Below are 13,845 nucleotides of genomic sequence, written 5' to 3' on the forward strand. Positions count from 1 at the left end.
AGTGATTTCTCAGAGTGTAGGGGAGACCGGAGCTAATTGCAACAGGAGTAAGTTGCAAGATTGCAGTTTAAAGAATGGTTTTTACAAATTTTTCTTAAATTTTTCTTAAATAGTATAACTATAACTTTAACACGTCAGCTGTAAAAAACTTACATTTATTAAATAAAAATTTCAAAAGTTATTGATATTTTTTTTTTTTTTCGATATAAAGTTCTAAATTTCGTTTTTGGATTTTTTTTGGGTTTTACTTTAAACTTTGAGGTATATGACCATATAATAGAGTAATGGTAAGTTAAAAAAATCTTTTTCAAACACAAAAAGCTAAAAAAAAATAGATTTTTTTAATATAGATAATTATATAAAATGATTAGAGTTTTTATGATGCCTATGGGGTAAGTTGCATCAAATTGTAAATTAGCTGCGGGTTTTGTTAATTTTACGCACTTTTCTAGTTTTTTCTAAAATAATGGACGTTTATTTTATATAACAGCTTAACCGTAAACGAAAACAAAAGTTTTATGATAAAGATAAGTTTATGTAAGTTGTGTATGTATATAATATACATGAGGCATATGTATATATATTTATGTATTACATATTATGTATCTACACATATATCTTATATGTATGTTATGTATAAATTTATATATATAAATTTATACATATTATACATATAACATACATGTATGTATATATATAATATATAATACATAAATATATACACATATACTTCATATATATTATATACATGTACAACTTAAGTAACTTATCTTCATCATAAAGTTATAGATATATATATATTTTCAAAAGCAGTTTTTAGTTTACTAGACAACTCTAGATTATAGATATATCTTCACCATAAAATTATATATATATATATATTTTCAAAAGCAGTTTTTAGTTTACTAGACAACTCAGGTATATGTGAAGTGTAGCATAATAAATTTTATTGCAGCTCAAGGAAAATACTACTTTCTTTTATTGTAATTATAAAATTTTTGTTGCCAAATAGAAATTACAGATTTACTAGTAATTTTTCTGTGAACTCTGCAAGGTTTATACTTTTAGAGTATTGTGTTGCAACTTACCCCGTTTACTGTTGCAACTTGCCCCGATGCGGGGTAAGTTGCAACATCTTTTTTTTTATTTTTATTTCACTATTGCGGAATAACTAAGTTTTGTATTACATTTATCAATGTTGAATTAATATGTCACTAAGATCTATTTTATAATTAAGGAGATAAATGCAGTTTTTTAAATTTTGTTGCAACTAGCCCCGGTCTCCTCTATCTCTGCAGAGAAACGACCCACAGGACATCTCATAATTCCTTGCCTATATGATATCCAAGAAAAAATTAAGAACTTTATTTTGGCCAATGATAAAACAACAGCTAATTTTGTTTCTAAAATTCTTGCAAATCTCAACAAAAGGTTCCCTGGCTGTTATAATATTACCAACAATTCATTGTCGCATTTTTTACACCCAATATTTAAAGGTCATTTATTGTCAAGGTTTGAAAAAAGAGTGAAAAACAATTAAACAATTGAAACTAAGTGCAACAGGTGACAGTTTATCACTCAATTCAAAACAAACTCTAGCACCATCTCCAGACTAAGAACTTACCCCAGCAGAAAAGCTCTTTTTTGAGATGACGAATCAAGACAGTCCACAGTATTGGTTATTGGATACATCAATATCAAACCCTATTGATGCAGAGTTAGATACTTACAAAAGATTTGGGCTTCCACAAAAGAGCTATGACATTCTGGAGTGGTGGAGGGTTCATTCACCACAGTTACCATTACTCTCTAACGTAGCAAAAAAAGTTTTATGCATTCCATCATCTACTTCATCTGAGCGTGTATTTTCACAAGCTAGAAATATTGACAGTTGCAAAAGAACTCTTCTAAAGTCAGAAACAGTGGAAAAGCTTGTTTACATTAAAGAAGATATCTCCAGGGTAACAATTAAAAAATGGAAAATTGAAGAAGATATTCCACAGTCTGTAGTCGATTAATTTTAATTAAGTTAAACATTATTTTATATTGTTTCCGCTGATGCATTCAATTTGAAATAAATAATAGAACAAAGCTGTGAAACTTTTTTACTACCGAATCTTAACAAGAGTTAAAACATATACTACAGTTAGTAATACCGATAAATAATACGCGAGGTTAGAATTATTTTGTTCTCCAAGTTTAAATGTTGGGAGAAAGTTTTTGATTTTTTCTAAAGGTAAAAAATTTTTAAAGTTTTTAGCTTTTATTTTTAAAGAAATAATAACTTATGCTTTAAATAATTTATGTTTAGGCAAATTATTTAGAAAAAAAATTAAAATATAATGCGTATTTTAAAAGTTATTATTACTAACTAAAATAAATAACTCATTTTCTCCCAACGTTTAAAATTGGAGATAGAACAAAATAATTCTTACCTCGCGAATAGTAGACATGCTTAACACCGATGCTCTCGTCACTCCCGACTTTTATCACTACCGCATTCCTTAATCCAGGCATTACACGCTAAATTAACTTTTTAAAAGGACCGTAAACACTTCTGTCCAATGACTCTAACTTATGAATAAAATTAAGATAACATTTTATTTGCACGAATTAAGTGCTATATTGTAACTAAATTAAATGCGATGAATTGTTTTCACTCTATGCACTTTTCTTACCTCAAATTTAACTATAAGTTGTTTTGAGGGCCGATCTGCCTGATTCCATAAGCCAACTTACCCTGAGGTAGGACACGTTGACCCAAGAAACATCATTTTAAGTAAAATATTATAAGAATATTCACAAACTTATGTAAGCTTTTAATAATATATTTTTTCAATTGTGTATATATTTAGCAACTTTCAGAAGAAACCACATAAAAATCGAGAAAGTCACAGAAAAAAAAACGAGCCAACTTTCCCCGATCTTTACATAGGGTTGTCAAAATATGTAAAATGAAGTTAAAAACTAAGTGTAACGATATTACACATTCGTTGCTAAAAATTATCGAAAACATATTCTACGCAGCTCCAAAATAAAAATGCAGAACTCCAACAAATATAAAAAACATTACCACATTTATGTAAATGTGATAAGCGCTAACTTCCTCAAAATATAAATAGAACATTGTATTTTCATTTGTTTAAATGGCACATTTTGCCAATAGTTTAACAGAGGAAAAGAATGTTAAATATTGGCAGACATCATAAAGAAGCTGAATTCAAAAATACAGGTAGATATTTAATATCAATTAAAAAAAAAAAATTTCAGTTAAAGTTTTTATCATGAAACTTACAAAAGAAATATAAGTTAAAACTTTGTTTCAGAAATTGTTATATCCCATATCAAGCGATGTTGTAGCTCTGAATATCATCTAAATGAAAAGCACTATCCTAATTCCATTTGTCCCATGTGGCTGTAAATCCGGAAGGAAGTAAGAATATTAAGGTAAGTATAATATGTAAGGCAGGATATTGGCGTGGAAAACCTCGAGATTATCATCTACATCAGCCAAAGTTCTACAAATAAAATGTCAGATAAACAGAAGTTACAATTGTTTTCATGTAACCTACATCAAAAAATGTACCTTTAGAGAATTTCATAATAGAACAATTTATTAACGAAAACATGAGTATTCTTCAGAGTAAAATATAGAAATTTTTAAACTCGTAGATGTCTTTGAAACTTTGTTAGGTAAATCATGCTATGCTGTGTTCTTATTATCGAGGAGAACTACAACGACCTAAAAATTATATTTTATTTGACAAGAATCAACCAGCATTCTTTTAAAGTTTCTTTATTATGGTAATATAAAAGTTTTAGGCGTCGTTTTCCGAACAACAAAACCATTAATAAAAGACTAAATTTTTTTTTCTAAAAAATCATTTTTTCATATTACGAAAACTTTCTTTCATCTTTTAGAAAATTTCGCATGTAAAATTTAGCCCAATAAACTAATAACAGATTGCGAAATGCAATTTAAAGCAATGGAAGATCTTTAACGTTGAAGGAGAGACACGTTTTTATAACTGAATACTTTTATGTTAAGATATTAAATCTCAACAGATAGGGTTTATAACTGATAACTCGAATATTGAAGTTTTATTTGTAGCGGTTGATTGTAAAACGAAGCAGGATTAAAAAAGGTGTTCAAGTGGTTTATTTTTAGTGAAAAAACAATTCTTTTTAAATCCACGAGGTATGTACAACACTAGTTCTAGACCCAATACATTCTTGGTCCAGCACATACAGCAGTAAACGTTACCTTTCTTTGTCATTAGTTGCTCTATACTTACGTTTTTTTCGCTTTTCAGACCTTTTGAACTGGGTCATACTGCTAGTTTGAACAGATTGTTCGCTCAATTGTGAGAGCCCGTCTATCAAGGGCGCAGTCGCTAAAGTATTTTTAATTTCTGGACAAGCAATTGGCACCACGCTATTTGAAAAAGTCCTTTCTGATGAAAGGTTTAGCGTATCAACTGAAGATGTTGCCGAAGCAAAATTAAAAACTGGTGCCACAATTTTACTAACTTCATAATGCTTGCTAGAACAGATAGTAGGCAACTCAGCACAACTTTGATTTGAAACACGATTGATATGCTCAGAGTTTAAGACGTTACTACTACCTGAAAAAAGCGTTTTGTTTGACGAGGTAATGTTAGTGCTACTTGTAATGTTAGACGTTTTATTGACTTTCGTGTATTCTAATGACCCGCTAGTATTTTCGATAACTGATGTGTTTAGTTCACCAATATTACTTTTAAATGACGTCGTAGGTTCAACTGGTTGCGAAACTCCCCGAAATATTCGTCGAAGCTCAAAAATATTTGCTTGAAGATTACTTCGCTCTAAATGTGGTGCACTTCCTAGGTTGGTCCCATCGCTACTTGCTTCGTCTGATACTTCATTACTTGGCGATATTTCGGTACTTAATGGGGGTAAGTCAAGTAAGTTGAGTACTGCACTTAATGCTCTATCGGGATGGTCACTATCACCATCACTAGAGTCTGAGGAATCTTCTCGCGATTTTTCTATGAGAGCATCAAAGAAAGCCAACATGTTAGTATCTTCTTCCAAAGACTCAGCACTATAATCATGGCTCAGATGATGTCTAGATAACCTCTCTCGATCATGCCGAGTGTAACACTTTCGTTGAATAAAACTTCCTTCGCCGGTTGTATCACCTACGCAACCACACATTTCATAAGGGCTCCAAATCTGTTGAAAAGAAATTTGTTTAAATAAAAATAATTACAGAGCGGCAAAACAAAGCCGATAAATATCGTGCCGAAATAACTTTAGAATGATAAGAGTTTACAATAAGTTATTTTTGAATGTTACTAGATTGAGATTGACATTTACCTTTATTGATTTCTCCACACCTGATGAAGCTATCAAACAGAATTGCCTATTAAATCGAACTTGATTTACTATGGAGCGATGACCGTCTAACGTCAAATGAGCATCGTGAGTTTCTGAAGATTTTTATAAAAAGACAATTTTAAAACTGCTGAATCCCTTAATGCTCATGATACAGAAACCAGCTTATTTACTAAACAGTTTATTAAACAGAGCGAAATGATCTTAATGAAGATTGTTGAAATGATTAAAATATCTTTTTCTTCGAATGTTTTTTTTTTTTTTTTTTTCAAATAAAATTATGGAATTATTAAACTAATTAGTCAACAACCATACTTACTACAAACCTAAATAGCGGTTTCTATCCCAGAGATAAACCTTGAAATCTTCTGAACCAGCCACAACGAACTAAAGAATATAATTTTGCGCTTTTAATTCTAAAAGTCAACTTAAAGGATTAAACAAAAGTTTGGAAATCAATATTTACCTGATCTTTATCGCCAGCAAAGCAAGCACTTTTCATTGTACATTTATTGCTAAACCCGTAGCTTGCAAACTCTTGGAGAGGACTTTTATTGGTGATATCAAAAATCACAGGGGTATCACAGCGTAACATAGCTAACAATTTTCTTCCAGTGTAATCAAAACAAACAGACATAGCACTCTTATTAGTATTTAAACTTCCATACGTTAAAAGTTTCCTAAATAAAAACGAATGCTTACATTGAACATTAGCTCTATATTGAGTATCATTTATGTCTTAGTTGTGTATAACTTATAAGCTGTGTAAATAACAAAGTGTCACTGGAAGACTTAAAGAGAACTTTTTTGAAAAAAAATCACATTCACTATTAAAGTTCATACTTTTCAGGGATTCGTACATCCCATAATGAAATTCCATCCACAGAATTAGCTGTTGCAACTAATACAGAGTCAATAGGGTTAAATGATACACAGTGGAAGGCACCTCCAGAGAGAGCTAGTCTTGTGTATTCTAAAGTAATGTGCACATGTTATTTTCAGAAAAAGACCAAAAACAGTCTAGAAAAAATTATATAAAAACCATGACAACCACATAAGTAAGCCATTGTTTGTATATAATTTTTCACTATTATTCATCTCTAAGTATATTCATGTATAAATATCTTGAGATATTTATACATGAATATACTTAGAGATGTTTAGAATTTTTAGAGGTTTAGAGATTCTATTAAAAGTGTTAGGATGGATGACAATCAGCTAACTTAAAAATTTTATAAAAAAATATTTTCATAAAACATGTTAGTGTCTGAATCTGAGACATATTCTTTACAAGATAAATGAGGCGGTGAGCTCTCTGCTTGTTATTTTCAAATGCAATCTTTGCAAATAATTTAAAAAATAAATAAATAAAAACGAATAAACTTTTAACAAACAAATTGTTACCATGGCTGTTCCTTATATCACAAAGTTGAACAGTTCCATCTTCTCCTGCTGTCACAAAAAGATGACAGTCATATGGTGAAACATCTATTGAGTATATAGCTTCATCGAACAAAAATGTACCAACTTCAGTCATGCTTTAAATACCAGAAAATAAACATTCAAAAAGGAGTAAAAAATGGTAACAAATGTTTATCTACTTTAATTATCTTTTGTCATACCTTTCTATATCATGTCTAATAACTTTTTCATCATTACCTTTAAAATAAAAAAGAGAACTTTGTTTATATATTTATAGCATAGATTGATAAAATCCTGAATGTAATGTATATCAAAGTAAATGACATTTTCGATTATTAATTAAAGTAATTTTTGTCAGAGTTAAAGGTAGAAGTAGAAAAGTGTGTCCATAAGCTGCTTGGCACTCCAGGGAAAAAAGTGTGTCCATAAGCTGCTTGGCACTCCAGGGATCCCATCATTACTTTCTTCGTCTGATACTTCATTACTTGGCTATACTTCGGTACTTAATGGAGGAAAGTCAAGTGAACTTTATTTTTATCACATCAAGGTAAAAACATGGTCAGTTAAGCCACTTTTCTAAGAATTCATCTAATTTTACAAAATTACAGAGAATTAGAAATCTGAAAGACATAAATCTGTTAGTATCTAGGTTGAAATAGTGCTTGAAGCAATAATCGTAGCTACTGACAAATGGTAGTCTGTATTCCACCATTTTTTTCCAACAGACTTTGTTCATGCCAATACTCAAAAGTTGCCAGTTTTATACTTTTTTGCATAATATGCAATTTAAGTGTAAATTATTCAGAAACAAGGCTATCTTTTATTTGTACTTTGGGGGCCTGCTAAATTGTTATACATAAAGACTAATGAATACTTGATCAGGCTCTGATTATAGTGCAAGTGGAGAAGTTTTTCTTTTTTCTAGTTTACTCCCAAGCTTATAGCTGTTTTTCTTTAAGAAGAAATTTTAGTTTTGATTAACAAACTTTTTCTTTGACTAACAAAAGAAAGTTTTTCTTAGAAAAACAAAACAAAGACTAACAAAAGAAAGTTTTTGTTAGTCTTTGACTAACAAAAGAAAGCAAAAAAAAACTAAAACCACTAAATATCAAACTTATTTTGAAGTTTTATGTTAACAAAAATGTAATCATAAAATTTGAAAAATACAAACCTGATGAAAGTATATGTTCTGTAGAACAATCAAACATGGTGGCAAAAATATTTGAATGATGAGTACTTTTCATGACAACAGGCTTAACAATTTCATTATGAACTACTTCATTTGTATTCCATAAAATAACACGTCTATCATCTCCACCTAAAAAATAGCAGATTCTGATTTCAATAGCATAAAAAAAAGCTAATAATGCTGGAGCAGATTCTAAAACTACACTATCAAATTCTCAGCTAATGATAAGTACTTCTGTAATTTAGTTCTACATTGGTATTGCTATTGGATTGGTATTGCTATAGTGTTAGAACTGTATATACAGGTGTAAGTCAAGACTATTTAGAATAAAATCAAAAATGTTAGAACAAGAGAAGAGAAAAATACACCTTGACTTGTTTATTGGTTATAAAACATTAATCTACTATTTTCAGTCAAAAACAGGAGGTTGATTTTCTACACTGTGTATATGAAACTATTTTTCGAATTGAATTGAATTTATTTATTTACTTTTTTGATGTACTAGAGGATATAAAGGAGGTGTTAATTTTTTGTTTACAACTTGCACTTGTTTATTGCTTTTATTTTCCAATAGGTTAAAATATTTTAAAAAAATTCAGTAAAACCAATAAAAAATTTAGTTCGCAAAAAAAACAGAAGGAAAGCTTTTTAAAGCAGTCAGGTGAAACTTTTGAACATTTTATAAATTGTACTTTCCTAATGTACATGCATATATATGAACAGATAACATTGTTTTAGTTGTGCTTGCTCACTGTTGCTCTAATCTCTTTTAAAAGTCTACAATAGGTGTAAATGACTATGTAAAAGACTATTTTTGTTAAATTTTTTGTTATTTTTGTAATGCAACATCCTTATTAATATTTAGATTTTTGCAATTTACTAGTAAATAACTATTAACAACGCCCTGTGATTTGTAAAATTAAAGATATTGTTATTGATTTTTTTTTTAAACAAATTTACAAATTAAAAAAAATAGTGATTGATTTTATAAACAAATTAAAAAAATGTAAAACTATATTTAATTGTAAATTTTTAAAATATATCTACCTGAAACAAGCAAATTACCACTCCTTGAAAAATTAATTGCATTTACGCATCCAAAGTGAGCCAATAGATCTTTTCTATAAAGACTATGACAATGATTTGCAAATTTTTTCTGAGTGTAATATCCTAAACTGGCTCCAAAAACTTCAGCATGGAATTGGCATGGAAGCATAATTTAGACTAAAAATAATGGGATCAAGGAACTATTTAATCAACAGTAAATATAACAAGTTAGGTAGTATAAAGATTATTACTTAAATCTGAATTTATTAAACTTTGCTAAAATAGAAAAGGTTTTTAAACAGAAATAACTTTTCTCCCTTTTCAGCTAAAAGAACATTATATTACCTATGCCTTGCTGCAAACTTAACTTTTACCTAACATTTGGAAAAATGCACTAAACTTACAAATTTTTATAAAATAATAGGTAACTAACAAATATTAATAACCGTTCGTTTGTTCATTATTATGTTATCATGTTAGTACGGTCATATAACCAACAAACTTGGTATTTCCATTTGAAATACTAAGTTTAATAATTTACAAAATTAAAATGTATGCAGGATAAAAATTTCCTGATGGTAACTGCGTTTATTTAGACGGGTCGATTCTCGTCGAAAATCGTCAACGGTAAAAAAATCTTATAAGATTTTCTTATCCTACAGGATACACATTAACTTCATTTTCGAATTGAGGTAAATGTGAATTGAAAAATTACATTAAGGTGGATTGCAAACTTTTTTTTTTTTAACTTTCAATTTAAATTATGAGGAAAAGTTGCCTTTTTTTATCAGTAGTCATGTGTAAAAGTTCAAATAAGGTAAGTTATGATTTTTAGACTCCCCACAAGCTTTGCAAAGTATTTTTTTTTTTTTTAAATTATACATTTGAGTGCAAATGCAATTTATTCATAGGAACTTAAATACTTCACAACATTTGTTGTAAGTCATGTACAGTTCGTCAAAAGATCGTCAAATTGGTGTAAAACAAATGTACTTTCCTAAATTGACAGAACATTCTACACTCTCTAAAATATTGTTGTTAACAGAAAATAAATATAGTTCTTCTTTTTTTACATTAATTTTTCAAAATATAAGTGTGTATGTAAACCTAGTTGATGAGTAAGATATAGTTCTTTGAAATTTGTTCTGTTAATCAAGAGAGCAACATAACACAATATAGTATCTTGTAAATTGTAATTTAGTATCAATCTAGTAAAAAGAGTAAAAGAAATAATTATAACATAACTATAATAAAAGTGAAGAATACAATCCAGGTAAATTGTAAATGTAATGAACGAAGTATAAATTACCGATAAAGAATTTAAACTTCGTACATTTCATTTACAATTACAGTTATTATAATCAAGTCTTGTGTATCATTTTTAAAATTTGGTAACTTTTTTTCTAGCTTTTCAATGTCTACCCATTGAAGTACATTTATCATGAAATATGACAAAAGATAACTTCGTCTCTTTAATATCACGGATGCCGCTTCATTGACTTTACTTTAGCGGTCGCAATGGTTTCAGTTCATAGCAACCTTAGATCATTAAAAACTATAGACCCGGCCTAAGCTCAATAATTCTAATCTTCAAGTGAAGCCAAAAAAAAAGTTGACGCATGACGTCAGTTTGTGGCAAAAACTTTTTTAGATGATAAGTTTGCTCTTGCATTTGCATTATATTTTTTGATTATCATCAACTATGGTGCATTCTTGCTGTGCATATAATTGCACAGAAAGACAAAGCCGGGGCAGATATATCATTTTACTGTAAGAGTTTATTTTAAATAAAAAATAATTTAATATGACTACTATGATGTTATTTATCTATTGATTATTTAATATGACTAAATATTATCATATTTAATATTATATAGAAAAATTATATATATATATATATATATATATATATATATATATATATATATATATATATATATATATATATATATATATATATATATATATATATATATATATATATATATATATATATATATAGTAAGCTATAAATATGATGAGCTATTTATTTTTCATCCTAATTTATAATGAATGATTAATAGATGATTATATACATGATAAATGTTTATCTTTTATTAAATTATGATGAAAGATAAATGGCTTATCATATTTATACATAGTAGTCATATTAAGTCATATTGTTATGTCATAATAATAATTTTTGTTGCCCACTATTACTATTATTAACGACTCAATGGTATTTTTATTTTGGATTTCTGCAATTTTGGCCAATATTGATTTATCCTAGCATATGTTTTGATTTATGCTAATATTTATTTAAAATGTTTTAATATTTTTATATAAATATTATTTGTTGTTTGAAACTTAAAAGTTCTTTTTTCTTGATAAGAAAGTAAACATAATACTATATTGAATATATCATAGTTTAGAACCACATCCATTATGTTTGCCATTATATTGCTAAATGTTATTACTAATATGTTGCTATAAACCATTATATTGCTATATGTTACTTTTTGATAAACATGCAAAAAAGTATTTTTATTTATTAATTATATTTTATGTTACAGATTTCCAAAAGATTTATTGTTACAAAATAAATGGATTGCTGTCATGCGTAGAGAAAACTTTATTCCAACAAAAAGTTCAAAAATTTGTTCTAAGCATTTTACACCAGATTCATATGTTGTTAGCGGTTGGAGTTCAAAAAAGCAACTTAAAAAGGATGCTATACCAAGTGTTTTTAATTTTCCAAGTAGTTTGGTAAAGAAAATTAAACCTAGAAAACCTCCAGCTAAAAGAAAAATCACAAGTGAGAGTGAAATTAATATTAAAACAATAAAAGATGATACTTCATTTGAAACTACCCTGGAAACAGCCTCCTTAGACAGAGCTAAAAGACAGAGCTGCAATACCTTTAGGAATTTAAAAAAAACAGCCTTAGAACCTCCTCTAAAAAGGAGAAAATGTTACCTGAATGATTTTAAAAAACACCGGTCTTTTAATCTAGCATTAAAAATAATTTCAAAGCAAGAAAAAAAAATTAAAATTTTGCAACAACGAAATCGGCAATTTCACAAAAGAGTATCTAACTTACAATCTTTACTTAAACATTTGAAGGAAATGCAAATGATTGACGAAGAATCCTCCCTTAAGCTTTCTGTAAGTGATATTTACTAAATATATAAGGTAACAATCTATGTGTACTTTCCATTCAAACTTTTTAATTAGGTATAGGTAATAATTTCTTAGATATTTTAAAGTTATTTAAATTTTTTAGGACACAATGCCTGCTTCTACAAAAATAGTTTTTAAACAATTACTAAAATTTAAATGCACTAAAGAATATCCAATGGAGTTGAAAAGCTTTGCTCTTACCCTAAATTTTTATTCTCCTAGAGCTTATTCATATGTCAGAAAAACATTTACAAAATTGCTTCCTCATCCAAGAACACTTCAAAAATGGTATCAAAAAGTCACATACGAACCTGGATTTCAATCTGAATCAATTAAGGTCTTAAAACTGAAAGTAGCAGAACTAAAAGAAAAAGGAAAATCATGTATCTGCTCATTAATGATTGATTAAATGGCAATTCATAAAAAAATAGAATGGGATGGTGAAAAGTTTTCAGGGTAGGTTGTGTTAATACAGTTATATATAAGTACAATTATATATGTACACAATAGTGGAAAGTTTGTGTTTGTTTAATCAAAAAAAATTTAATTATAATTTTAGGTATGTTGATATTGGTTCTGAACTTCAAATCGATTCTGAAGTTGAAGCAAAAGAAGCAATTGTGTTTTTGATTAACAGCTTAAACAATGCGTGGAAGCTACCAATTGGCTACTTTTTAATTAATGGAATCTCAGGAGTTCAAAAAAGTAACTTAGTAAAAATGTGTTTAAAAATATTAGAAGAAGCTGGCGTTACTATAACAAGTTTAACTTTTGATGGTGCTTCGGCAAATATTAGTATGGCTAATCATCTTTAAGCTGATTTATCAGTTAACTGTACTTGTACATACTTTCCGCATCCAACTGCAATAAAACCAATTTTTATTTTCATGGATCCTCCGCACATGTTAAAACTTATAAGAAATACATTAGGTTTGCACAAAATAATGTTTGATAGTAATAATGAACCGATAAAATGGGATTTTACTGAAAAATTAGTAAATATTCAAGAAAAGGAAGGCCTTCATTTAGCGACAAAAATTACAAAGAGACATATAAATTGGTTTCAAGAAAAAATGAAAGTCAAGCTAGCTGCACAGACATTCAGTCAAAAAGTTGCAAATGCAATAGAATATTTACGAGAAAGTCACCACTTGAAGGATTTTGAAGACAGCAAATCAACAGAAAGATTTATTATTGCTATTAACAACATTTTTGACATCTTAAATAGCAGAAATTTGTTAGCAAAGAATTTCAAATCTAGTCTACAACATAATAAAGAAACTATTTTCAAAAAAATAAGAGTCAATAGAGTATTTAATAACACTTAAATGTTATAAAAATGGAGAACCTCTGCATTTAAGTCAAAGTAAAACAGGTGTTATTGGGATGATTGTAAGCCTGAAATCATATATGGGAATATGGAATTATTATGTTCAAAATGGTAATTATAGTCTTAGGTATATTTCAGCTAATAAACTATCTCAAGACCATTTGGAAGTTTTTTTCAGTGCTATAAGGAGCCATGGAGGATATAATAATAATCCCACAGCAAAACAGTTTCAAGCTGCCTACAAAAAATTGTTGATTCATACAAGTGTTTCAGGTTCTTCTCAGGCCAATTGTATTGAACAGGCACCATCAATAATTTT

The 13,845-nt window shown here is 28.4% G+C and overlaps 1 protein-coding gene across 1 annotated transcript; it reads right to left on the reverse strand.

The window, feature by feature from the left end:
- Positions 1 to 4,003: 4,003 nt before the first annotated feature.
- Positions 4,004 to 9,620, reverse strand: LOC145183104 (DDB1- and CUL4-associated factor 5-like). The gene is made up of 9 exons (XM_090085393.1): positions 9,038 to 9,620; positions 7,973 to 8,119; positions 7,002 to 7,038; positions 6,784 to 6,917; positions 6,223 to 6,352; positions 5,846 to 6,059; positions 5,706 to 5,766; positions 5,362 to 5,474; positions 4,004 to 5,217 (listed from the first exon to the last, which is right to left on the reverse strand). The coding sequence occupies exons 1-9, from the start codon at positions 9,204 to 9,206 to the stop codon at positions 4,261 to 4,263; spliced, it is 1,962 nt and encodes a 653-aa protein (XP_089941519.1). The 5' UTR covers positions 9,207 to 9,620; the 3' UTR covers positions 4,004 to 4,260.
- Between the last annotated feature and the right edge of the window lie 4,225 nt (positions 9,621 to 13,845).

This window comes from Hydra viridissima, unplaced genomic scaffold, assembly GCF_058129835.1.
Source record: "Hydra viridissima isolate aposymbiotic clone 2 unplaced genomic scaffold, HvirCarnegie_v1 scaffold_4, whole genome shotgun sequence".
Classification (NCBI taxonomy): domain Eukaryota; kingdom Metazoa; phylum Cnidaria; class Hydrozoa; order Anthoathecata; family Hydridae; genus Hydra; species Hydra viridissima.